The sequence below is a fragment of the Symsagittifera roscoffensis genome, chromosome 4 (assembly GCF_963678635.1).
Source record: "Symsagittifera roscoffensis chromosome 4, txSymRosc1.1, whole genome shotgun sequence".
In the NCBI taxonomy this organism is placed as follows: Eukaryota; Metazoa; Xenacoelomorpha; order Acoela; family Convolutidae; genus Symsagittifera; species Symsagittifera roscoffensis.
The window spans coordinates 75202508-75229885 of record NC_087065.1 but is presented as its reverse complement, the minus strand read 5'-3'; the positions used below and the strand labels follow the sequence as shown (position 1 = coordinate 75229885).

The 27378-nt window shown below is 36.1% G+C and overlaps 2 protein-coding genes across 2 annotated transcripts in view; both read right to left on the bottom strand.

Moving 5' to 3' along the window:
• Window positions 1-27378, bottom strand: part of LOC134843580 (ruvB-like 2) — a 269223-nt gene that overhangs the window by 186391 nt on the left and 55454 nt on the right. The window lies entirely within an intron of this gene.
• On the bottom strand, window positions 948-26066 carry LOC134844066 (histone-lysine N-methyltransferase SETD2-like). Its single transcript, XM_063860537.1, has 11 exons — window positions 25428-26066; window positions 24828-25277; window positions 23248-23428; window positions 22837-22931; window positions 20987-21116; window positions 20424-20862; window positions 19118-19336; window positions 17973-18721; window positions 14865-16446; window positions 4689-5066; window positions 948-1300 (listed from the first exon to the last, which is right to left on the bottom strand). Exons 1-11 carry the CDS (start codon window positions 26047-26049, stop codon window positions 1139-1141), a joined length of 5007 nt encoding a protein of 1668 aa, XP_063716607.1. The 5' UTR covers window positions 26050-26066; the 3' UTR covers window positions 948-1138.

Sequence of the window (27378 nt, the reverse complement as noted above, 5' to 3'; positions counted from 1 at the left end):
CTTTTTTTAAAGTAACCCCAAGCGCTATAGTGATTACTGCTTAAACTAGGCCGTTTAGATACATAAAATGCCAATTTTTGGGTTTGAAAGCAATTAAAAAAACAGCCAGGAAGCGGGTCTTCGCAACAAATAGTATACAGCTAAAGAAGCCGACAAAAATTAGACAATCGCCGCATGCAATAAAAAAATTGTTTTTACCAAAACTCGCTCGATTTGTCTTGAAGGAAGTTCATTTTGAGGAAAAATTAAACGCAGGACAACTGCCAGTAGCAAAATAACATCAAAATGAATTTTTGCAGCGGTAACCAAGCAATAATACTCGGGCAGGAAAAAAGGTTTGCGAAACTCGAAATTTTGACTTCCCTTCAATATAGATTCACAGAAACTAATGCACTATGTGACCAAGCCAATAAAATATAAGCTGAAACCTTTCAAGCAGAACAAAACGAAAAAATATATAATAAAGAATATACTAAAAAAATATAAATTTCTAGAAAAAAGCACACGTCCAGCACAAATGATTCAGCTGTTAAAGTTAAACAAGTTTCCTGAAAATATTCTATGTTTCGACTTCAAAAGGCTAAAACCTGCTAATTGTAAGTGTTTTTACACAGGCGAAGCTGTGCTTCGCAAAAACTTGCTAGAAAACTAAAAATCTGAATTTGAATCAGCATTGGGCACGATATTGTTTAATTAACTCATCACCTTTGAACTAACATGTGCGTCTTAAGTGGCAAAAAATGCTGACTGAATTTACATCACCCTTGCAAGCCTAAATATAAACTAATTTGATAGAAATTTATCAAACTTATATTCTATTATCTTTTTGTTTGAGTTACCTTTGATTTATGGAGATCATCATTATTAAAATTAATACGCAACGTTTGCGCAACGAAAAGTGAAAAAAATATCGAAGAATATGTTGAACGCGAACATACTGAGAACGGTATAGAAAAATATGAATTTTCTAAAGGAACATCGACAGAAACTAGGAATATTTAAACGCATAAATTTCAGTTTTCAGTTCAAGTCAGGTTTCAACATGAATCAAGATGAAAGCATGGTCATTATCTTTTTGCTCACTTTTTTCACCTCGTGGCACTGATTCAAGTTCTCTCGTTAATATAATAATGCAATTTCATTTCGGTGACTTTGCCAGATGTCTTTTGTATTCGGGTCCCAAATTATTCATGTAGCTCTTAATGTAGTTTTTCGTTTTGGTCGCTATTTCTGTAGTCATCTTCAGCTTTTCAGGTCTCTTGGTTCTGCCACTTTCCTTCTGGACGATGAAATGAACCAACTAAAAAGACAAATTTATTCAATAATAGTCATCATAATAACTAGCATCGGATTGTGTTTCAGATTTTAAAAACAGAACAAAAATCAATTTTAAATTATCATTTAAATATTTTGATTTCATGACTAAATGATTTCGATTGGTTTCGTCACTATCACTCAAAAAATCACCAGATAGTAAATTGTAGCATTCGATGATTTTCAAGGAAACAAGATTTTAGTCATGTGGTACCAGTAAATGCAGGTGTTGGTCTTCTATTATTTTTGCGGTCTATTTGAGCAAAAAAATATATTATTCGAGGCTAACTTTTCGTGAACATTTTTTTAGCGAAGCACTTAACCATAAAAGGTCTTTATAATGATACATTGCAATTATTTGCAAAAATGCTTAATGACTTTTTGAAACTTCTTTTCGCACAGAACTTTTCAAAGTCTATGTTTTCTATGTTTTTGTCATAGAAAAAGTTGGTCAAGATTTTCTGGTCTGAAAAATTTGTTTCAGATTTTCTCGGCTCAAGAATTGCTCACGTGTTAATAAAGTATAACATCAAATGTAGTATAACAGCATATACTTCCTGATTAAAACTCATCTTTGACTGGATAAAAACCCTTAAAAACCCTGGATAAAAAATTCACACTTTGATTGATAGCTTTTCTCTGTAGTCATCTAAGGATAAATTAACTGGTGAAACACTTTTTTTCGTTTTTTTTTAAAGCGACGTAACTACTGCAGTAGCGATGAAAATAGCCTTACCGTAACCTACTGAGCATGCTCATTTTTTCCTTTTATATATCAGAGGGAAAGTCTTAAAACCTATTTTTGTGGCACGCCAACTCTAAGCTTGTTCATACGCGATATTTATTTACATACGCAAAATTTATTCAAAAACTGGGGTTTTCAATTTGTCAAGTAAATTTTAGATAGCCTATATATGTTCCCTCGAAATCTATATTTTCCTAAATTTGGTAGCAGAGTGTCATGGTTAAGAGTGAAAACACTGTTTACTCAAAGATTGATTAATAAATCGAAGAATTTGTTATCAGCACCCTTCAACAAGGAATTTACTGATAATTTGAATGCACCAGGAGAAAAGAATTATCAAAGCAAGACGTTGGAAACTCATCGATGAGCGCTGTACAGAGTTTTAAAATTTAGTTCGAAATTTAATCATGACCAACAGATACTTCAAAAAGTAAATGTTTTCGGAAGTTTCAGCTTGATTTATTTGTTCTAATACAGAACAAAAAGGATACAATAAAATAAACCATATAATCACTATTTTTTCAATTTTTTTTCGTTACTTTTCATTGTGAAATTGTTTTTAAAACCCATAGACAAATATGACTTTTGAAAAAAATTAACTACTTTTACTCAATTTTTTATTGTTTTAATTTCATTTAAGTCTTTTGATTTCATTTTCACATATTGTTTTAATTTCATTTGTCTTCTGACTTCAATTTTGACATAGTTTCAGTAGTATCAAAAAACAACATAGTGGCAAAAATAATACGAAAACGAGATTTTCCGGGTTTATTCAGAAATTTTTAGCGAGCCGGTTTGTCGAAAACTTATTTATGTGAGCTCGCAATAATTTCACCCACGGTTGCATATTCTGTTTTCAGCCATTTAAGTGCGCTTTTTGCGCGTTAGCATGCAAGTTCGGGTAAAAAATGTTGAATTAAAAACTATTTTGTTTTTTTTTCAAAGTTTTTAGAATTTCTGAAAGATTCATAAAACCGTCCATATCTTGTAAGTTACGAGCTTCTAGAAGCTTAAGTTTTGGCATTAGTATCGCAACCCGAAAACAGCAATCCCGTTAGTCTGCAGCAACGAGTTCAAACTTTTAAAAAATATATATAATTTAAAAGAGTAATCGATAAAATGTTTCTCTAAGTTTCAAGATAATCTGTCTAGAAACCTGGCCTAATGAACATCTCAAGTTGAATATTGTCAAGAATTGAAAAAAACTTCTAGAAAATTCATGCCTTTTGCCAAATACATAGATAAGATTATTGAAAACCATAATAGTTGTCCAGAATGTGGAACATCATAATAGTTATCCAAAACAGCTGTCCAGAATGTGGATTGGAAAACTCGTTTTTTTTTTTTAGAAAATTGGATATATTTCATGCCTTTTGGATAAATTTCATGCCTTTCGCTTAAACATTGTCCCGTATAAATTTCTATTGAAAAGAACTTCTAGAAAATCCATGCCTTTCACTCAACTATTGTCCAGAAAGAATTTGTCGTTGAGTTTAAATAATAGATACAAAGATAAATAAATAGTTAAGATTATTGAAAATCATACTAGTTGTCCAGAATATGGAACATTATAATAGTTATCCAAAACAGCTGTCCAGAATGTGGATTGGAAAACTTGTTTTTCAGAAAATGCATGCCTTTCGCTCAAACATTGTCCTGACGCCTCTTGTTAACCATTGTCCCCTATAAATTTCTATTGAAAAGAACTTCTAGAACATTCATGCCTTTCACTCAACTATTGTCCAGAAAAAATTTGTCGTTGAGTTTAAATAATAGATATATAGGTAAATAAATAGATAAGATTATTGAAAATCATACTAGTTGTCCAGAATGTGGAACATCATAATAGTTGTGGATTGGAAAACTTGTTTTTCAGAAAATGCATGCCTTTCGCTTAAACATTGTCCCCAACGCTTTTTGTTAACTATTGTCCCCTATAAAAACCGCCGAAACATTGCGTCTATTAAGTTTTAGGCGATGGGTTTAAGTTAAAAGTACCTAACGTACCTGCTAAAAACCTTGATATCATCATCAAACTATACGAGCTAAAAATCAGCAACTGATTTGAGAAAAATCGCCATGCTTTGCAGCTCTAGCGATTTAAGCAGACAGATACCCAAATCAAAACATAGCCAACTGACAAAAGAGTCAATGAACGCAAGCAAACAGTAAAAATACAGAGATGTTTTTTTTTGAAAAAATCTCAACTTTCGAATTTTGAAGAAAAAATAGAGGGCTTTAAAACTCTTGAAATTTATAGAACAATTTATGATTGACAATTTTGATAATATTAACCATTTGAGAAAACTGGATCAATTAGTAATTTTTTTAATCCGCTAGGTTATCTGAAAATTAAAATCCGATTTCAAACTAGAATTCGATCACGTTTTTCGTGACCTTTATTTTTTTTGCTGTTTGATGGCGGAGTTTGCCTTCCTTTAAAAGAAATCGATAGCCAAACCACTCAAATGAAAACGAAAAAAAGTCATCAGACCTACAAAAGAGTCTTCACTGCATTCATCGACTCTTGCACATCTGACAATTTTTTTGAATAATCGCTTGCGAATTAATTACATTGCTTCGAAATTATTATGCACCCCTACCTCGATTATTAAGAACAAATACTGACCTTTCTGGCTAGGAACTTGAAGTCGTCGGCTGAGCGGATTCTGCCAACCTTGCAGTCACTCCTAAGATGAGAGTTCAGAGTCTGCACCACTACCTTGGACACCTTTTCCATAAACTCTTCCTTGGCCTGCTTTGCGACACTACTCACAACTGCAGTTCCTGAGGACCTCTTTGCACTAGTTGAACTTCGGTGTCCAGCATTCGATAAGTTGCTTCTCGAATAAGAGGAATGGTGATGGTGCAACTTATGTCCAATATGTGATGATGTTTGAGGGCGATGATGTTGCAGAGGCTGGCTATTGTTAAATGCTGATTGGCGGTTTGCTGGAACGTTTGCTGACTCAAATGGTAGCGGAAGTCCAAGGACGCCTCTTGAGGGCTGGAACACACCAGGAAATCATTTAATTTCAAGAAAGCCTCAGATCAAGCTGTTCAGCGAGAGAGTATAGATATAAACCTTATTATAACAGAGAAGTAAAAAAAGACAGAATATTACCAGGTTATCAACAGAGTCACAGTAGTAAAATGGCCACATTGACAAAGATTTCATCAGCTAAATTAAAATACTTATTAATTACCACAACTAGCAATATCATCACATTTGATTTAACGAAAATCATATTTTTCATTTATCCGATCGCAAAGAAAATGGTAAAACGCGAACGAAAGGAAACATAAAAAAGACCTAATTTTCGAAAAACTCTTCAACTAAATTTCAAAGAAAGGAATATCAAATCAAGCTATTGATTAATACTTTTCTGATAAAATTAACCGAACTTTAGCAAAATGGATCTTACGGTATTTTTTTATTCCACAGGGAAGCCTAAAACCTAATATCCACTTTAGAAACTAGATGTCGATCACGTTTTTCGTGACCTTTCCATCTTTACTGTTCGAGAGCGGAGCTTGCCTATCTGTTCACTAAGAAAACTCTCTCAGCTTGAAGAAACCAAGTCAAACCATGAAATTTTTTAATTTTTCCAGAAAAAAAATAGAAATCATCACGACCTATCTAAGTGTCTTCACTATGTTCACTGCCACGAAGTTCAATCTTAACATCAGCTCAGCCCTTCATCCATTGAAATTTTATAGCACTTTGCACGAGGTCGTAGGCAAGAAAGTTCAAGAGAGTTTTCGGCATGTTGCTTTTAGGGAGCTCCTCAAATCCCTGGGATTACTTTGCGTTCCGACTTTTCATGATATTGCCGAAAAGTAAGTTTCAACTTTTCAATTTTTGACGGAATATAAGTTTCAACTATTATGTACAACTTTTCGACTTCTTTTTTCTCTGATATAGATCGATTGCCGGAGTTCAGATTTTTAAAAGTTCACCTAAAGGTATGTATCTATGTATGAATCTATGCGAGTATGAAAGTATTTATGTATGTATGTATGTATGTATGTATGTATGTATGTATGAATGTATGTATGCTCGTATGTATTATTTCTCAAATGGAATAACTCCCAAATGGCAAAAAAGTGAAAAATTTCCCATATGACTAAATTTTTGAGAGAACTGTTTTGTAAACAGTAGTGAATTTGTCAGTTCATTTATTGATTGACCATTAGTCTTGAAAAAATTTCAGAATTCTCATCAAAAGCAAAATCGAGCTGTTATTAGTTAGTTTTTGTGTGATTAATGTTCCAGCTAAAGAGTCGCTCAGCAGTTGGTTGGAAACGTCTAACTTGTTTAAAATGTTTTCGTTGATGATAAAAAGAAGAAAAAATAGTTTAAAAACGTTTTGATATTGAATGAAAAATTGAAAATTGTTTGTTACCTGTATGCATGTAGAAGCGTATGTATATATGTATGTATGTATGTATAAATGTATGTATGAATGTATGTTATGTTATGTATGTATGTATGTATGTATGTATGAAGGGGTGGATCTAGGATTTTCTCGAGAGGGGGCTGATGTTTGCATGCATGTACATAAATGTATGTATCGAAAGGTGAATATTTTCCCGAAAGTTTTTTACCTGTATGCATGTAGGTGCGTATGTATGTATGTATGTATGTATGTATGTATGTATATTTGTATGTATATATGTATGTAGGTATGTATATAGGTATGTATGTATGTATGTATGTATGTATGTATGTACGTACGTATGTATGAACGTAATTATGTATGCATGTGGGTATGTATGTATTTATGAAAGTATGTTAGTATGTATGTATGACGGTATGTCTTTAGTTATACGTTTAGTAATGTATGCAGGTGGGTATGCATGTAGGTATGTATGAATGAAAGCATGTATGTATGTATGCAGCGGTGGATCTAGGATTTTCTCGTGACGGCGCTGATGTTTGCATGCATGTACAAATATGTATAAATCGAAAGGTAAATATTTCCCCGATTTTAAAGCTACCAATACCGATTTTTTTAAGGCCGATGGCCGCATTGTTTCATCGACAATTTCTTGGGTCCAAAAGTGCTGCTCCCAAAACATCACAAAAATCTCAGTTCCCAAGCAAGCGTGTGGTACCATGTTTGTGTATGGCTTAATTTAAAATGCAGGGGTCTAACCAGGCTGAAACATGACAGGTTTTTACTGTCTCACCTGCACAGCGAATTACATCTTGCCACCTCCCACTAACAAATTCCGCAACTAATTCCCGACCTACTTCTATCTCTTCCTCAACTTCACTTCCCCCAGTAACTAACGCCCCTTGATTTTAAACACTGACACTACTACATTTCAGCTATCTGCGACAAACTCCCTAGTAACCAAGCCAATTCATTCTCACCATCAAATAGGTCCCTGATAATTCTGCAGCTAAACTGCGATGACATCTCTGGGAAAGCACCTAAATTAGCAGCTTTAATTTGCGAGTACCATATTCATATGGGTTTTTTTTTCCAAGAAACCGAACTAAATCCGAAAACCTGCACTCCCTCGTTTACTAAGCAAGGACCAACAGCGATAGCGAGGAGGTCTACAAACTGCAACTCTTCGCTACGATGAAAATGACAAGTTGAGACAGAACTCTGATGGAGGCGCAAAGTGTTTATGTAAAGGTCACCAGTCAGATTCTGCATATCACAAAATTTCATATCCCTCCCTATAGTAGCTATCCTAAGAACTATAAAGCAACCATTTCAACTCTACTTGCAGAATAGAATAGTCTTGAAAAAGCCTTGAATCCATTAGCAGTATTGTATAGATTATTGAACAGTATTGAAAAGATAAGCCTAATTCTTGTAATAAGCTTATTAAATAGTTTCAGAGACGTAAAATGGAAAACACTGACCTGACCAATGGAGTTCCAACAGAAGATTTGAGCATCCAAGAATCGAACAATGCTATTCCACAGCTACGATTTCAAGATCAGACGCCGATCACCAAATCTTCTTCAAAACGAATGTGTGTCTTTCAGCCCAGATTTGCAATCAGTATCTGAAGCGAACAAAAGCTTTGACGAGAGTATAGAATCGACTATAGAGAAAGTATTAGAGATGCAAATCCCAAAAATTGGAAACATCGCTATCAGTTATTTTCAAATCGTTAATCAACCATGGACTGCAGGATATAAAAGAGTCTGTGTTAAAGGAGACCATGGAAACAATAAAAATGGAGACGAGAAAATGTAATTTGAGAAATCAGAAGCAGAATTTCTAGGATATAATGGGCGGGACAATGTGGGGATAATTGGATAACCGGAAATGAAGAGCACAGGCGATAACGGACAAAGGAATTTCGTAGCATTGAAAAAGTCTTGAGTGTAGGTAGTGAAATGGGTGCGCTGGTTGAAAAATCAGATATCTCAATTGCTCATAGGTTACCTGGGAGAAACTCAAAAGCTCGGCCAATGATTGTGCGCTTCTGTAGGCGAATATCAAAAGAAGAACTTCTGCGAAACAAAAAATTTGAAACAAACTCAACCGATGAGCTCAGTCGAAGTTTTCGAAGACCTAACAACCACGCGACTCAAGTTTTTCAACCTTATGAAAGAAGACGGCAGATTCGAATCTATTTGGACAAGAGAAAGGAGTAGTTTTTTCAAATTCAAGCCTGACAATTCAACGCATTGTGTACGAGGACTCTATGAAGGAGGAAGGAAGCTGCAATACTCAATGAATCAAATAGAAAGCTGCTTCGTAAAGCAATAGCAAGCATTATCAAAACCATTCCTTGCCAAACCCTAATTCATTTTCAAAAGTTCCTAAAATGTACGATCGTTGCGTAAAAACCATGATGAACTGGAAGCACTTGCAAGTTCCCTTGAATCACCACCTAAAATTATTTTCCTAAACATGGTTACATGAATATGACGACAAACACAGCTGTAAAATAAAAGGTTATCATGAGGTAATTAGTAAGCCAAGAGCCAGTACTGGAGGAGAGGTGATGATGATACAATTGAAAGAAAATGTAACTTTCATCGAAGAACTACCATCGGAACTTTAACAGTTTTGGTTAGGATTCATCAAGAATTCTTCTTGATAATGTTGGTGTACAATCCTCCTAAAATTGACAAATTTTGCTTTCTAAAACAGTTTGAAAATGTTCTTGACATAATTTCTGCCAAAATTATCGGGTTCTAATGTGCGGTGATTTCATTATTGATAACCTAAAAACTAACAACCTCTCTTCAAAGTATATTGATTCTATAGAAGGCAACGACTTCGATCAGGTCAATTAACAACCAACTCGAATAGGAAATACATTTGATACTCTTCTGGACCACATGATAAAGAAAGATGTTTTTGTAAAAAATGCTTATACGCTTGAAGATCAATCCTTCTCTGACCACTTGCCCCTTATCCTAGAGCTGATAACCACAACCTCGCGAATGCAATCTATCTGCAAATTCTTAACGTGATACAGGATTTTTTTAAAATCTAACACTCGAATCGAAAACTTAAATTTCGCTTTAATTCAAGAGTTGCAGAAAATTAAATCGTTCGAAAACACATCCTCAGTTAATGACTTGTTTGAAGATTTCCAATCGAGATACGATGATATTTTAAATAGATATGCGCCGCTTAGAACATCAAAAACCAAGAAACGAAATGTTGACTGCTCCTGGTTAAGTAATCATATAAAAAACTTAATATCCAAGCGTAACAGACTTCATAAAGCTTGGTCAAAAAACAAAAATAATGTTAGAGCAAGATTTCGTTTTGAATCTGTCAGGAGACAAGTTGAAATTGAAAATAAAAAACTTAAAATAAAGTTTCACTATAATAAATTCAAAAATTGTATTGGTGACTCAAGGAAAGCATACAAACTACTAAATGATTTAAAGGGTATAACAAATACATTAACTAGAACAATAGTTTCGGTAAATGGAAGTAGTGGCGACATTGTTAGCGAAAAACCAGCCATAGCAATTGAGTTCAATTACTTTTTTCTTCTATTGGCAGTCATTTAGCTAATCAAATATCTAAATTAAGAATCCGATCAACTTTATTCTGAGCCTCGTTTTTGCATGCGTTTAAATTCAATCACTGAATATGAAATTTAAGTCATTCCTTCAGCGCTACAAAACAAATTATCTTCTGGAATAGATGGAATTATTAATCTAATTGCTAAAGCTAGTTCATTCGCAATTGTTCCTTCATTCAACTATTCTTTAAATCAGGATGTTTTCCTACCGCTCTGGCTCAAGCGGTAGTATATCCTTTATATAAAGCAGGATCGGAATTGGATGTCAGCAACTATCGACCAAAATCAGTTCTTGTAACCTGGAGTAAGGTATTTGAACGAGCAATGTACATTCGAGTGTACAGCTATCTTGAGAGAAACTCACTAATTTACATCAACCAATTTTGTTTCCGAAAAACCACAGTACTATTGATGCTATTGCTGAAGTAACAGAGAAATATTGCTTAGACAAAAAAACTAAATCACCCAAGAGAACAGTTTTTCTTGATTTAAAAAAAGCTTTTGACACAATGGATCACGAGATAAGTTGGAAAGGTATGGGGTATAGTGTCAGTGGAAAACGTTTACTTTGGTTTAAAAGTTACTTGAAGTACCGCAAACAAGTTGTCCAAATTGGTGAAACGCGATCAACGTGGCGAAATCTGGAATGTGGTTACCCACAGGGATCCATTTTGGGGCCTCTGCTTTTTCTTATATATAACGACCTTCCAAGAGTCTGTAAACTTAGCGAAAGTTTTTCTTTTTTCGGAAGACACAAACATCAATGGACTAAATTGCTCGGTTGAGAGCTTCAATCAAGGCTTCAAAGCTATATATAAGTGGTTAACTTTGAAAAAAACATCTAAATATGGACAAAACGGTACAAATTAGTGTATCTCTTAACAGTGCTTCCAACCAGCAATTGTTTATTCATAACATACCTTTGAAAATTGAGGAGTCATGCAAAAATCTTGGTGTTTGTAGATTCTAAATTTAAATATAATTCTCACACTAATTTCATACAATTTAAGCTTAGAAAACAATGTGGCATTGTTTCCAAAATGCGTCAAAATGTTCCCAAAACTGTTATTATTGATTATTATGGCTCTAATATTAAGCTCATTTTACAATATGGAATGTTTGTGTATGGTCACACTTCCTACACAAACCTTTTACCCTTTTTTTATCCAAAAGAAAATTATTCAATGTATTTTTTTCAAAAGAAAATATGAAAACATTCGACAAGTTTATAATGATAAAATTTTTTAAACAGTTCACGAGCTGCATGTGTATGAACTCCTCAAATTTGTTTGGCGATCAATAGCAGGACTACACTCTGAAACTTTTTCAAATGAGCTTTTTGTCTTTGATAAACCGTCGTATGTGACCAGAAGGTCAACTTATATTCTAATGAAAATTCCTTATTTCAAAAGCAAAATTCAAAAAGTTCAATTAGTTACAGAGGAGCTAAGTTTTTTAAAATACTTAGACAAAATTTCCTAATTCCAATAATTTTTGATCAGGTTTCCAACTCAGATATTCAAAACATTGCCCACGAAATTCGCGATCTGTTTACATTAAGAAATGAAGAGCTAATCAGATTTGTTTTTTGTTGACATTTTTTTGGATGCAAGGATAAGGCCGGAGAATGAAATATGTGGAGTGCCTGTATGTTTCAAATTTTTTTCTAATAAAATTGTAAATTGTTTTCAATGCGTCTTCGGCGTTTTGAAAACCACACTTGGGCTTGTTCGCTGGTTACTGCCGCATGGGCTCAGTTAGGTGTCTACTGAACGTTTAGCCCCCAATCAATTCTACTGATGATAGAGAGGCTTCAAAGGATAGGACACAGTTAGTAGACGCAGTAACCGTAAAGTGAACAATTTCAATATTTTGTTTTTGAAACCGAATGGGGGTGCATACGACTTGCGAGTTTCAAAAATTATGAGTGATGAATTAAAACTACTTTTATTATTTAATTTGGTTTTATACCGACTACGATTGAACATTAACCTGTCTAGACAATGCCATAAATCTGCTGCTTTATGTTTATTCAAACTTCAGTATTTTTTTTCTCCAAAATTTTCTTTCTTGTTTTTAGATTTATATAATTTTCCTTTTCTTTGAAGATCTCAAATTTCGTATTTCATTTGATAAAACAGGCAGTGCTCTGTAACCCAATTGGGTTCGTTAACTGTCCCATCACTGTTTCTGGTGCTTCATGTTTAAATTCTCGATATATGCATATTTACCATTAACAATGAGAAATAAATTCTTTCATTGAACAAGGCGATGCAGATACTCATTCCCCACTTCGGTGCTCTGAAATACCGGACACGCGGGTCCAAACTAGGCGCCGAAAAATTTCAATCCTCACTAAATAATCACTACCAAAGTCAACTGCTATATAATAGAAGTTCTTCGACATCATCACCTGATATATCACTCGCTTCTTCCCAATTTTACTTGATCTTGCTTAGCGAAAATTTTTGAATCGGATTTCGATCACATACCAGATGTAAATGCCACTGAGCGAGTTTTTCGTGATACTGTTTACTCTGCATCCCGTCATACTCATGCAGCCCGTCATCGTGTCTTTATAGCTGCACTAAATGACGAAACAAAGAAACCAACAAAACAAAGGGAGAGCAACAGATTAACCAATCCGTCAGACCAACTTTTAAACGATTTCAAAACGACTAAAGAGAAAGAAAAAATAGCGGGAATTACTCCAGACTTTCAGTAATCATACTTCATGTATTGGGTTCTGGAAAGTGATCGATCGTTAAATGGCTCTAAGTATGTGGTAGGAACTCATCCAATCACTTTTAATGACAAATAGACTTAAGGCAAAAGAAACTACAAAAATTTTAATGCACAACACACTTTTAATGTATCATTTCAAGCCCACCTATGAAAATTTTAGAATCTTTATCTCACCAAACCCTAATTAAACACCTACACAAAGCTGACCATTAAAAAGGCTTTCGACCGATGCACTCTCAGTCCTCGAAACTTTTTTCATCATAGACGGTTTTAGACAACAAAGGTCACCCACTAGATTAGTTTCGACAAAGCTTGACTATCTGAAGCTTTCGACATGGTCTGTCATCGAACTCTTTTGGATCTCCTTCATGACACCAGCGTACCGGGAAGCTTAATTACGTGGTGATCAAAACTTTTGAGGGGTCGCCAAGCGAAGACTTTTTAGGGATGCTCTGTCAACATCTAAGATTATTGGCACAGGTGTCTCACAAGGCTGTTTTATCACCTTCTTTCTTCAATTCTTACGTTCACGAGAGCCATTATCACCTCACAAAAAATTTACAATCGCACGCAGACGACTTCCCTGACTTCGTTTAGTGGAGCAAACTTCAAAAAACTTCCTGTTTTCTCAAATTAATTTCATGAACTTACGTCCAGATCTCTTTATGCTTTCCTCATCAAAAAACTCCGCCAGCCTTTTTCCTTGCTCAACGAGGAGTTCAATACTGACCTCCTAGTGAAAATGGATTTTACCGCCCTTCCTTTAGAAAAGCAACTCAAAATACTCGGTGTCTTCCTTGGCTCATCCCTTAACTTCGCAGAACCCTGCAACCTTGCGCATAATAGCAATTTTTAGGGCATTTTCGGGGACATATTGGGATCAATTTAATATACGCTACTGGTAACCTGCAAAGCTTTGGTCAGACCAATTTTAATCAGAAAGCGAAACATAAACTGTTGCTCACCATCATCAATTATCAACCAGTTCACGCTGAAAACATAAATATCATAAAGCACCTTACTTTATAATTAACATCACCCCAAACCTCACCGGGATATCCGCCCGACAATACTTGAGATTTAGGTTCACGGAATAGAAAATATCCTCCCAGACAAAGCAATTGCATCTTTTACCACTTTAAACAACTTTAACAAACATGGTTTGTCGCTTATCAAAAATTTAAATAAAAAACGATTTTAAAACAACTACCCACTCTAAGTGTCAAGCAGGCTATTGCAGATGCACCTCCCCCAAAAGTACTGCCCCTCAAACCCCCCGGTATCTCCTAATCTGAAATCCTTCCCTCGCGGCACCAGGCAAACCCTCTTTAAAAATCCTTCCCTCGCGGCACCAGGCAAACCCCATGAAGCTCCGGTTATAGTAAAGATTTACTTGATCAGAATGGACCCAAACGTCCCTCCCAACTGCCCCATTGTACTTTTCGATACACACCACTTCACACTTTTTTGTTATAAGAACACCCCTACTCTAGCACCAATTTACATGTGGCTTCCGCCGAATGAAGTAGCAAAGTTTCTAGGACTTGGTTAGAGCATACCGGACGCGCCCCCTGTGAGCTTAACAACAACAACAAAAACATCGACAAGTTCCAACCAGAAAAACGTTCCTCACTCTTCCGCAAAACAAAACTTTAAGAAACTTCAGACGCTTTTCGTTATTTAGGGTAGTGTTACGTCAATTAGGGCAGGCGCTTAGTGGGTGTATATAACCCGTTGGCTAACTTCGCTCAAATTAAAAAGAATTATAAACTTATATTCCAATTATGTTGTGAAAATGAGAATAATTAAGTTTCGTATACTATATGCAATCAAAATAAATTCTTTTTATTCTGCTTTTTGATTTTATATTATCTACTCTTTAATGCACTACTTAATTATTAGCTGCTTCCCCCCCCCCTCCTGGCAGCACACATCGATCGCTTACTTTATAGACCCCCGGCACAACTCCCTTTCCCCTAACCCGGCGAGTAGGTTATTTTGAACTGATTAAACAGGTAGAACTATTTTCATCACTTACAGTGCTGTGGTTAATTGGTGCGCTTAAGGCACTACCGCCTGCTTGTGACATTGCGACTCCCAACGAGTCAGCTACTGATGTTCCTCCTTGAACACTTGATGAAGAGGGATTTGAGAAAGGTTCTGGAGGTGTGTGAATCGAATGCGAGTTAAACAACTCTACATTGAAGCTATCCTCGTGGCTTTGGATAGTGTTGTTGTAATGACTGGCAACAACTGAATCCATGCTGTCAAAAACAGTGTCTGGGATATCGTATAAAGTGACACTGTCGTCTTTGTGCGTTTCCATTTTGCTGTCACTCGGCTCATTCTCCTCGTCGCTGTCCTCGTCATCACTTGAACTGCTGAAATCTTCCAGTCCAGATGCCAGTGGGAAATGCCACTGTGTCTGTCGTGTCTCAACGTGATAGTAATACGTGTTACCGTTTGAAGGATCAATAGCCGAGCGCCAATTCTTCGGAAGTCGCTGAGGTGGTTTCGGCTGCTCATTTTGGACAAGTGGCGCTGCTTCTATAGATTGCATAACACCTCCTGCTGCATGTAGCGTGACATGTTGAGGTAATCCAGCAACAAGGACGCTCTGTTGCTCCTGGAACTGAATAGTTGCTGCACCATCATCAGCTATATTAGCACCATCATTCTGCATAATGTGACAGTGACTTCCTTCTAAATCCATGTTCTGACTCGATGAACTGACGTTCAGACTACTCACTGAATCATGAGAAGCAGCTTTGAGTAGTATTTGGTTTCCATCAGGAACAGAAGCACTAGTAAGAAGCATCGTAGGGGCTGAATTTTGAGCGGCCAGTCCCGTATTAACACCCGGCGGGTTTTGAGTCCCAGATGTTTCCATGCCCTGCATAGGTGCCGGCGCTAAGGCGGCAAACGGGATCGAAACCTGTTGTGGAACCAGGCCATCCGTTGTTCGGATGAAGATTACTTGACCTGGTTGTAGCACTAATGGAGTAGGAGCGGCTGCTGTTAGCATAGATACACTTGAACTTTCAGCAGACGAGCTCACAGAAGCTTCTATTTGATCGCAAGTTTTTTCTATTTCTGCCGCCGCCTCAGTCGTCGCGGATTCCTTGATGTCTAATTGATTACTTGTATTATTTTCTGCTATCTCAATCTCAGCTTCTAACTTAGTTTCAGATTTATCAATTTCTGCTACAGCGTTGAGAGGTTCTTTCGACTCCATTTCAACTTCCCTCGTCTGTTCTTTTTCAATTTCCATGGGTCGAGGATATTCCGAACTTCCGTTTTCTTCTTCTACAGACATATTTTTGCTACTTTCATTTGGTTCACTGAATGACATAGTCTTAATAGGCGACATTATTTCCCCACTTTCAACGGAGTCATTTAATGCAGCTTCTGGTATAGCAGATACATTCACAGCTCCATCATCTTTGACAACATCACCCATATTGGGTGTTCCTTGGCTAGAAACACTGAGAGTGGCGTTCAACATTTGAGTAGATTGCACATTTGATTCTGCCAAATCACTGGACGACTTCCGTCTATCGGGTTTCGAATCACATGGCGTTGTTACTGATGACTCGTTGCAGGTCTCTGTCAAAGACTTTCTAAACAAAATTTTTTGTTAGTTACAGTGCTTAAAAATGGATAATGCTAGGTTTGGCATCGATACATCATCCTTAGATTTGCAAAAATAAGAAATAGAACCAAAAAACTGTCTGAAATTTCAAAATTAGAAATTGAAACAGCCAGTTGGAATATTGTTAATGGATGGACATAATGAACCCAAAAAAAATGCGCAGTTCAAAAAAATCAATTCAGGAGCTTCAAAGAGAAAAAATTAGACCACGTAAAAGCTTTTGAAATTCAAAAATATTGTATGGTTCACAATTTCACATTATTCTAAAAATAAAACTGACCCAAATTAAAACACGCGCTGCTAGAAAACGACAAAAATCAGCTTAAAAAAATAGAAAAAATGGAAATAGGCTTTGAATTATTAAACCTTTTGATGAGTCAGACTCCAACCCGAGGGTTTGAGTCTAAAACCCTCGCAAAGGCCCCACGGGCCATTGAAACTTCAGTAGCATCAGCAACGAATAGATCAGCCACAGATGCTAATAAATTGCTAATGCTATGCAGCAAAAATGCAACCTAATATAAATAAAACTAATGCTAAGTGCGCATCTGACTTCCGTTTTGTCGAATTGGAGGCTCTCGTCCTTCCATGTGTCACGATCGCTTGAAAATTGTCCAGAACTAGCCACCAATCAAGCAGAAAACATTACCTATGAACTTTTCAACGCTACAGCATAATTGCCACCAAATGAGCACAAGCTAGCTAGGTTGGAAAAAAATAGTCAAACTAAGGCTACAGCAAAATTGCCACCAAATGAGCACAAGCTAGTTAGGTTGGAAAAAAGTAGGGTCATACTAATACAATATACTCGCTAGCTCGCATGTATAAAAATTGAATAATTAGTTAATGCTAAAATTCTGAAAACGCGCATTTGTCGAATTCCACAGTTCATCACGTGTTTCGGGCCATTTCCACTTTTCTATCCATTTTGCCTTTTTATTCAAGGTACCAAATAAGTCGCCTTCAAGTTAGCATTTAAGACTCTTACTAAAAAAAAACAAGCAAAAAAAGACACCATAAAAAAATTCAAAAAGCCCCTTTTTTGCTCATCAATATATAAAAACACAATTTTTCAAAATTATTTTGAAATGGTGACTTTTGACGGAACATTCTGTTCAACTTGCAGATCAGTCTATTAATATTATTTTAGATAAAACTGTAGGCCTGCTGGTACAGAGGATGATAGAAAGATGTTGAAAAGGAGGATGATAGAAACAGTTGGATCAAAATTAAAGACGGTAAAGACGGAAAGAAAACGAAGATTCAATAACTCAATGAAACAGAAAAAAACTCAGTTTGCAAATTTCAAAATAAAAAAATATATGGCATTACAGCTATGTGAATTTAAAGAGCAATTTATGATTGGCACTTTTTTGATAAAATTAACTCAGTCTCAGAAAACTGGATCAATTTTAAGACTTTTTCATCGAAAAAAAAGCATCACGACCTATATAAGATTCTTCAGTACATTCTCTTAAAACTAAAACTACTAACATTCTTCTGCGTTTACTAGAAAAGTTGCCGTCAGATGCAACTGGTTCATCGGTCGACAATAACCTTGGACGTTTTCTTTCTGGTTTTCCCAACTCGATCCCAGTAACGTCCTCAAGTTTTTCATTACCGTCTGCCTTGCTTTCCTCGTGCTTTTCCTTGATTTCTTGCACCTTTTTCATATTATTAATGGAGCTTATTAAATGCTTCCAATCATTTAGAAATTCTTTAGTCGAACTCAAAATGGAACAAAGAACAGACACAGCGGTCCTCGAATTGAAATCAACTTGATTCATATCATCACGTTTGCTCCACGAAATTTGACTGTAAGTCAGGTATGACAGATCTTCTGCCAACGAGGTAAGCACCGAAACAATTCCACTTCGCTTAGTTACTATTTCAGACTCAAGGGGCAGCTTTGAAAGCAGTCGCAAGCAAGACGTCAAAAGTTGCAGTGCATTTATTTCGTCGTCTCTTAGACGTCTATTTGCTCCTTGTCCCAAAATCACCGCTTCTTTGACTAGCTTGCTCTTCCAAATGTGTGATACTAGGTAGCTGAGAATGGACACTCCGTGATACTTGACAAACAGGGCTAAAACTTCCATGGGTTTATCAAACGAGAGAAGGTTCAGCAACTGACACTTCACGTCATATGCTTCGTCGTGCAGTAGCAGCCTGGACATTTTTTGCAACTTGCGCTGCTTTGAAGTTGTCACTTTTCCTGGGTTGTTCAGGTCGATGAAATCCATCAGCTAAAAAACAGATAATTGTAATCAGTAAGTCTATTAATGATCATCATAGATCTTGCAAATGTTAAAATATCGCAAAATCCCCTGGAACAACAAAAACCGCTTATAAGTTTAAACAGCGAAGGGTTAATCAAATCGATGAAATCCATGAGCTAAAAAGCCACAAACAGATTAAGAAATCTGTTAATATGTTTATTAATCGTCATCGTCCATGAATGTGGCCAACGCGAAAATATCACAAAAAAATCCCCATGAACAAGGAAACGCCCTTAAAACTCCGAAGCATTGATATATACGAGATTTTGAATCGATGTTATGGCAGAAAATATAAAACTGGTGCCTGAAAATTGATCAAGATACAGACTCGGCAAGGCAGCGGAAGTAAACCATGACACTTACTTTGTTCTGAATGTACATTTCATTGTCCTGTTTGGTCCTGCTGTTCAGACTGGCAGACTGGATGATGCCTCTGCACCTGGAGGCCGTCTTGCACTCACAGAAGCAACTCATCGCTCTTCTGGAATACAGCTGGGCATTGCAGTCCACTGTCACTTCCTCTCCCGGCGACAGACTGCGAGAGGCAACCACTCCCAGACGCCATTTGCCTCCTACAAGCCACTGAAATAATTTCAGTTGATTCACAATTCGAATATCTACACAAGTTTCTACACAGAGGCGAAGCGGAGTTTTGTAACACTTGCGATCCAAAAAACACATTGCGCTACATGATGGAAGAAAAAACTGTCAAAAATTCTGAAAATTGAAAAAATTACTCGAAAAAATAATTTGATAGGTCGAAAAAACAGAGCTATAAAAACTTCATGGTTGTATAGGATGAAGTTCATAATCAGTCTTAAAATGAAGTGAAAATCATTTACTGAGCATCAACATTGTTTGAGCCGCTCAACCAGTTGAGCAAACGCTCAACCAGCCAGGGCTGGGGAAAAACGTTTTTTTATTGAAAAAATTCAAATAAACAGCGTTTTTTTATTAAAAAAAACAAGTTTTATTGTTTTTTTTTTACAGTTTGTTCAGTTCTATCTTCTTCCCTCATACCGATGATCTAAAACATATGCGGCAAGAAAAACGAGAGTCAGATAATCATCTCTTCTTTTTGCTACAAAAAGTTTCAGATGATCCAGTGCAGCATTGTAGAGATCGAGCCGGCTCAATAAGGGACGGCGGCTCATACCCCTATCGCAGCGGTTCGACTCCCAGGCAATGCTAGTTTTTTGCGATAAAAGTTTTAAAATACAAAACACTGTTTTTTATTTACTGTTTTAATACCTGTTTTTTCTGCCTTATTTTAAAACATTACCAACCCTGCAACCAGCACCAAAAAACTGGAAATTAGAGCAACATTTTTTCAAAAACCATTTGTATAAAATTTTCTCTTTCCAAACAAAAAATATTTCGCGCATAAAAACAAAAACCCATAAATTGTATCAACGCTCTTCTAAATTGAATCGAAAAAGATTCTAAAAAAACTCCAAAAATGTTACTAAAATAAAACATCCGGCAAATAAGCCAACGAAAATTGTGACGAAATCCAAAAAACCTACAAAAAATATTTAAATCTGAAAACTTTTCCAGCTTTAGAACCAAAACTACTTAAAACAAAAAATTACAAAAAACCCGCTTGAAGTTAACTGACACGGATTTTAAAAATGCTACACTAGAACAGTCGCGCAGAAAAATCACCAACTTTTTGCAGTTCGCAATTCGGCTGGCAGCTGTGGTTCACGAATCTCGACTCATTTCCCTTCTTTGTCGCGTCAATCGCAGTGGTGTCCGATAGCTTCATAGTATAGTAATTCTTCAAACCCTCCCTTTTATAGTCTTTCATCCTGTTGGGTATCTCTGTCTTTTTTATCACTTCGCCTACGTATTCGATGATCACAGTTCCCGAAACTACAGCTTCACAAGTCCTCAAACCATGCCCAGTTTTACCCGTTTTGAAAATTTCAACTTTCGGAAACTTAGCTGATCTGAATTGATTGTTAGAACAACGGGACACAATAGAGCAGTTAGAATCGCATTCGATTTGCAAAGATTGGTTGACACAATTCGGAGGCTTGCAGGAAGATTTGGGGTCATTCTCTTCACAATCGCATGTAAACGAACTGCAATCAATTAGATCAGGTCTAAAAAGAAACACTGACATAAATCAAACACTCTTACCATTTCCTTACTAAAAAAACTTCCAAAAAAGACACACATCACAATTTGTATTGAAGCGTTTAGTCGGCATATTCCAAAACCACTTACTCGAAAGTGAAACAATTTTCTGAGATGTGTTCGTAATTGAATTGTTTTGGACTGCACTGAATCACTGCTGGGATATTCTGCTGGTTCGACTTTGCTTCGTCTATCGACAAATTGTCAGTGACACTCATTTCTAAAGAAAAATAACTTAAACAGAAAACACTATGAAATGCTGATTATCGATTCTAAATTAATTAGAAGAATTTAGTGTTCTGACCATTGAAAATGGAGAGGAATTTTGTATTCGAGTGTTTTTTTTTGTTTTCCACGCAAAATCACGTACCACAAATAATCATCGGAATATGTCGAGTGATAGATCATATAAAAGCCCTTTCAGTCGTGATTCGAAAGAAGCCCGTTTGAAAAAACCCATTTGAAAATTGAGTTTTGGTCTAATTTCGAGCAAATAAGGTGAGCGAGCAGGCTTTAAAAAGCTTATTTATGCTTAATTTCAAACGTGAAAACTTGATTTTACTGCGGTAAAATTAGTTTTAGAAGTTTTTTGGCACCATTTTGATTTTTTTTTTTTCGTTTTTCTACTCATTTTTCTTGAAAAACTTTTTTCCAATTTGCCTATTTTATTATGACTGTCGAATATGCCTAAAATCTAGAAAAACCTAGATTACTTTAATTTCAGAAGATGACAATTCTTTTAGGAAAACTTTCTTTTTAATGTCTTTCGAATCACCACTCAAAAAGCTTTGACAAAATATATCAGTCAACCCATTCTAGCAATAATTTGAGGCATCTGTCTTTGTGTTTAACAAAGGAAATTATCTGAACTTAGAAAGAAATCAACAGACAACCGCAAAAAAATGAATTTGAGACTAAACAATTTTCAGGACTTTCATTTAAAAAAAGAAAACATCACGACCTATCCTTTATAAGAGTCTGAACTACGTTCATCGACTCTCAAATACTTGTTTATTTTCTTTTTTGAGAATTTTTTTTGCATTTTTGTAAATTCTACACAGAGGCTATTTTTAACCCAGTTACTGCAAAATCAACCATTTTGTAGTTGATTTTGATAGTGGGAGCCAAAAAATTACAAAAACAATTTAAAAAAAGCTATTTTACTTTCTTTTTATATTGAAAATTTTTTGTGATATCATTAGTGAACTAGGAGAAAACCTTAAAGGGGAAGTCATTTGTAAGTGAAATTGTGTGAATCATTTGTGAATGAGCGGAAAAATTGTTTTTAAACGCTTTTTTTTGGCAGATAATATCATTTGGCAAAATTTCTTGGAGCTCCCTTGATCAAACAGATTTTCAATCATTGTAAAAACCATCAGAACATAGCAAATGTTGTCATTGTCAGCAAAGATTAGTTAAACCGAAAAACAATGATCATTTATCTCAAGAATCTTTTATGATTGACTTCCTGGTCATAAAAGTAATCCAATTAGAGAAAAATTTGTCAATGGGTAATTGTTCTATTCCGCTGGCAGAATTTAAAATTCGAAAATGAAGTCATTCACATCTTTTCGGGCCATTTGCAGTTTGTAATTAGAGATATTTTGCCTTCCTTTTGGCCAATGAATTTAAATTAAGCATAAATCGAAACAATCAAAAATCTAACTGCGAAAAATCAAATTTGAGCATGATCAACCTATAAGACCTTTCTGAAAAACTATAAACAATACGAGCCAAATACTTGCTTTTACTTCGTTCATTGATATTTAATCATAAAAAAACGCCGTTCGTGACTACTAAAACGACAACAAAAAAGCAGACAAACAATAGTTCAACAATAAACTTTCACAGCCTTATTGTCTGATTTGATAACGCTTTCTTATCACCTGGGTGAATATATTTTGCTAAATTAAAACTACGGACAAACCTTATGAACTTACGTTTAGTAGGTTTAACAGAGACTTGGATTTCTTGTCTAGGCCCATCGCGAGTATGTTGACACTCATTTAGTGCTTTCCACTGTCCAGTTCTGAACCTAAGAACAAAAGTAATGATGAAAGTTTCAAAGTTGCTCTTTTTATGCTGCCATCATATTGCACTTGAGCATCAATTTGTTCAAATTTAGCCTTCAAATTATTGGTTTCCAGTCAAAAATCTTGATCAAAACCACCCAATGGTTGGTTTTTCACAAAAATCTTAGTGCCCGCCAAAGTTTGGCAAAACTTAGCGACATCTACGTTTATCTCTACGCTGTTCATTCATATCTTAAACTACAAGGGTTGACATTAAATTGATTGTCATTGTAGGTGTATGTGTAAACTACCACAATGATTCAGCATCGCTACACAAACCTATGATTATCTGAATTTTGAGCTGGGCGGTGAGACTGGATAGGCATCGTGCCTAGCGCAATGGACGCGTTTGAAGATGAGTTTGGCAGTGGGAAAATCATTTCACTCGAAATAGGCTGCGAAACTGGGATGGGAATTGGTGGTGGCGGCAACTGAGCTTGACCATTGATACCGCGGGGACCTAAAACCGATCAATTCCTTGCAACTCTACAATAGCCAGCATACAATTGTAGAAACATTAATTAATTTAAAAAACATATCACAAAAATAGCATCGCGAGCTAGCCGAGAAAAAAATAAGCCGCAACTCGAAAAATATATTTAAAAAAAAACTATCGACAATAAAAATGTTTAAAAAACTACATCTACCAAAATTTTCATAGCCCTCGCAAGTGTGATACTGAGAGACAAAGCGGAGCTTCCCAACTCTTGCGATCAATTAAACATTGTACAAGAAAATATTGAGCAGAAAAAAAACAATGCTTCATTTAAAAGATTAAGCTCAAAAAATTACTTGAAATTCGAAAAAATTTATCGACGAAAATTTTATACCCTTGTCTCGGATGAGGCTCATAAACAGCTTTAGCAAGCATTGCGAATCAGTAACCGAGCGGCAAAAAAGGCGCAAAAAGTTGGGTCGACCCTCGTTAAGCCGAAAACTAAACTGTAGTCATAAAAACGGCCCAATTTTTACGGCTCATCCCTCCTGAACAAGCAAAAGCATTTAAAAGTTCGCTCCTGAAATTAGGCAACACAGGTTGACTAGACTGATATAACAACTGATTAAAACAAGAAATTAGGACAAAAACAACAAGTCCAAAAAAAAAACATTTTTTCAATAAATATATTTGAAAAAATTATTAACATCCTCATAAGAACTAAGAGATAGTTTTACTTGAATGTTCAAGACATTGAGCATGTCAACATTCAACATGCCAGCAGAAATTGTAAAATATAGGTTGTTCACGGGAAAAAGTTTAGTCCCCAATTGAAGTGTCACTAGCTCTCGCAAGTGAAAATATAGCCAACTGACAAAGAGAAATGAACGCACGGAAAAACAAACAAAAAAAACAGATTTGTTTTTAGAAAAATCTTCAATTTGCGTGTTTTGAAGAAAAAAATAAGCCCTTAAAGTTCTTTGAATTACACGAACAACTTTTGTGTTTGACCCATTTTTGATAAAGCCCTATTTGAGAAAACTGGATCAATAGGTAAAATTTTTATTTCGCTGGGTAATCTGATAATTAAATTCCATTTTCGAAATAAGAGGTTGATCACTTTTTTCGTGACCTTTGCACAATTAACTTTCGATAGTGGAGTTTGCCTTCCTTTTTAAAAGGAGCCAAACCGCGAAAAACAATAAAAATGGACCGTGAGCAACTTTTTTTTTCTGAAAAAAAAATTACCAAGACCTATTTAAGAGTCCTATATAAGTTTATTACTCTTAAAAACATCAAATTAAACTTTTAATTATTCGGTCGAGATTTGTGAAATAGCAACCAAAAATGATGTGTCAAACTTGTAAAGCAAGCTTGATAAAAACCAAAACCAGCAATTACTATTTTTAGCTCCCATACATACCTGGAAAAAAGTTAGGCGGAAAAGGCAAGCCGAAGAAATTAGGAGGTCCATTAATCATATTACTATTTCGGATACTAGAAACAGGGAATGGGGGAGGTCGAAAAGGTTCGGAGGTGACACCCACTGCTCCATTCAAAGGGCGCAATTGAGGTTGTTGTTGAACAGGCATTGGAGACATCTTGAAATTAGTCATCTGAATTGTTTGCAATTTATTTCTTTCATTTGCAGGCGTGATCCAAGCATCCTCGTTAGAATTAACATATGACAGAAGTCTCGAAGTTTTGCTTTTATTTGCTGCTTTAGGAACTGAGAAATCTGGCGCTGGTCGATTTATTGGAAATTGCGGCAACGGACGAACTTGCTCCGTTGCATTGACCATAGATGGAAAACTGGGGGTAGTCGCAAATGGGAATTTCTCAGGAGATGGCGAAACTCCAATATGATGTATTGCTGAAAAAAACATACAATTCTTGCACATGAGTTTTAAACAATTCGAATAAAAAGTTCGTGTAATTGTTATTGCGGAAAGGGATAATTTCAATTTTATGAACACAAGTTTATACTAGTCAAAGCTGCCTAAAACTACAAAAGGAAACTTACGGCTAATGATTTGATTCTTGGGCTGTTGAAAAACTGTTGGTAAACTATAAAAAGAAGAACTGGATGGAGCATTTATATCTTGGTCACCAGAAGAATCAAAAACAATTGGAACTCCATCATTGTCAGAATTATATCCGCCATCATCAGTATCGCGAGATGATTCGGCTATATCTTTACCGTTAACACTGGTTGTAACATCAGGTACTGTTACTGGCTTTGTTCCAGTTAGAGAATCAATTACCTCGTCTTCTTTGCAGTTCTCTTCAGTTTCACTTGTGTTACAATACTTTTTATAGTACGCTTTGATAAATTTGGTACTCCCATCGTTGTAATAATGTCCATTGTTTTTGTAGAAAATTTTTTGGAAGTCATAGTAAAGCTCTTCCCAACGCTTTTTCGCATCCTGGTTTTCGCCAGCTTCTGACTCATCACTGGAAGACTCGACTTTTTTCCGTCTCTTAGATTTTTTGGCCTTCTTTTTCTTTTTACTTTTATGGACTGAAGTTTCTTCATCAGCCTCGTTTTTAATTTCACTTGACGGACTTTCAGCTGAGCTATTGGTATTTACATTTGAATCGTGTTCAACAGTTTCAGTAACAAAAAATGCATCCTCGTCAGTCATATCTATCTAGAGTACAAAAACTACTGCGAATATCCAATATTAGGAAGGAACATAGCCAACAGAAAAAGAAACAGAAAAAAACGAGTTGTATTTTGAAAAAAAATCAGCTTTTGAGTTTGAACACAGAAGCGAAGCCGCTAAGCCTTGCGATACAAACACTTGCGATAAAAAACCAGAAAGCCGCTAGGTCGAAAAAACTGGAATATGTCGAAAGACCCAGATAAAAAAACTGATCCTAGCTTATTTTGAAACTAAAAACATGCCAGGACAAACGAATAGGAAAACTGCATCGAAAGAGATTTTACCAAGCACTAACGATAGCCTTGAGAGGACACCGGAAGAAACAGCAATACACGTTCTGTAGTACCCGAGACACCGACATAAACATTTTGTGCCACAATCAATAAACATTCCTCATCGAATACCATTCCAGCAAAAATTGTACAATTTCAGTATTTCTCTATACTTTATACCGATGGTTAATTCAAAACCTTTTCCCCCTCACCAAGCACTAACGAAGCCGAAAATACCTTTGCAGAAAAGTTCAATCGTTGGAAGGCGAAAGCTTTCACAAAACTTTTTTTAATTGATAAACAAATTCAATAGTTGTAAAAACAGCAAAGGTTAAAAAGCAGTTGGCTTATAGCCCGTTGAGTTAACTTCTAAAGCTTCCAGTAAGCAGGCAGCATTACCGCGTTGCAGTGCAATGCCGAGTCTTTGTTTGAGGAACGTGAATGACCTTTTCTCACCAGTGGTCGTCTTGATTCTATAGGAAATAGAGGATAGAGTTTTGTATGTCGAGCTTCCGATGCCACCAAGATGTTCCACGGCGATGGGCTCGAACATGCAGTTGCGTGGCAGACCAGAATAGTGTTGGCGCTTACGAAATTCAGCATGGTTAGCAACAGTGGGACCATCTTCGAGGCCTGTTGATAGATTTGACTGTGCTTGTCGGTTTACACAGGTAAAGTCCCAGACTAAAGCTGCGCCATTTTTCCATGGAACTAAAGTAGCACCGTCTGGTCTTTTACCATCGTCACGCAGCATACCGGTCGGCTCGAGTTTGCTGTGTACTCCTGCTGATTTCAACGCGTCTCTGATGACTTCATTACCAAGTTGATGCCTGATGAAACGACTTTTGATTTTCGGGCATATAAGTGGATGAATGCCTTGGCTGTCGCATTTAGTGCCACATGCACAGTTGCATGAAAAAAGAAGGGGGGCACCAAGGCGAAGTCCCGTAGCAATTCTGAAAGCGTCATCAGTCAGCTGGAGACCGAGCGTATCAGACGGAATAGCAGCAAGCCAGTCTCCGGAACCGGGAACAGA

Bases quoted from the DNA above. Each gene is read 5' to 3' on its own strand.
- LOC134844066 (XM_063860537.1), bottom strand. From the start codon at position 26,049: ATGACTGACGAGGATGCATTTTTTGTTACTGAAACTGTTGAACACGAT. The intron at 18,722-19,117 runs GTAAGTGTCATG...TCTGTTTTTTAG, and splicing joins AAATGTACATTCAGAACAAA to CTGATGGATTTCATCGACCT. The intron at 1,301-4,688 runs GTCAGTATTTGT...TTGTCTTTTTAG, and splicing joins TCAAGTTCCTAGCCAGAAAG to TTGGTTCATTTCATCGTCCA.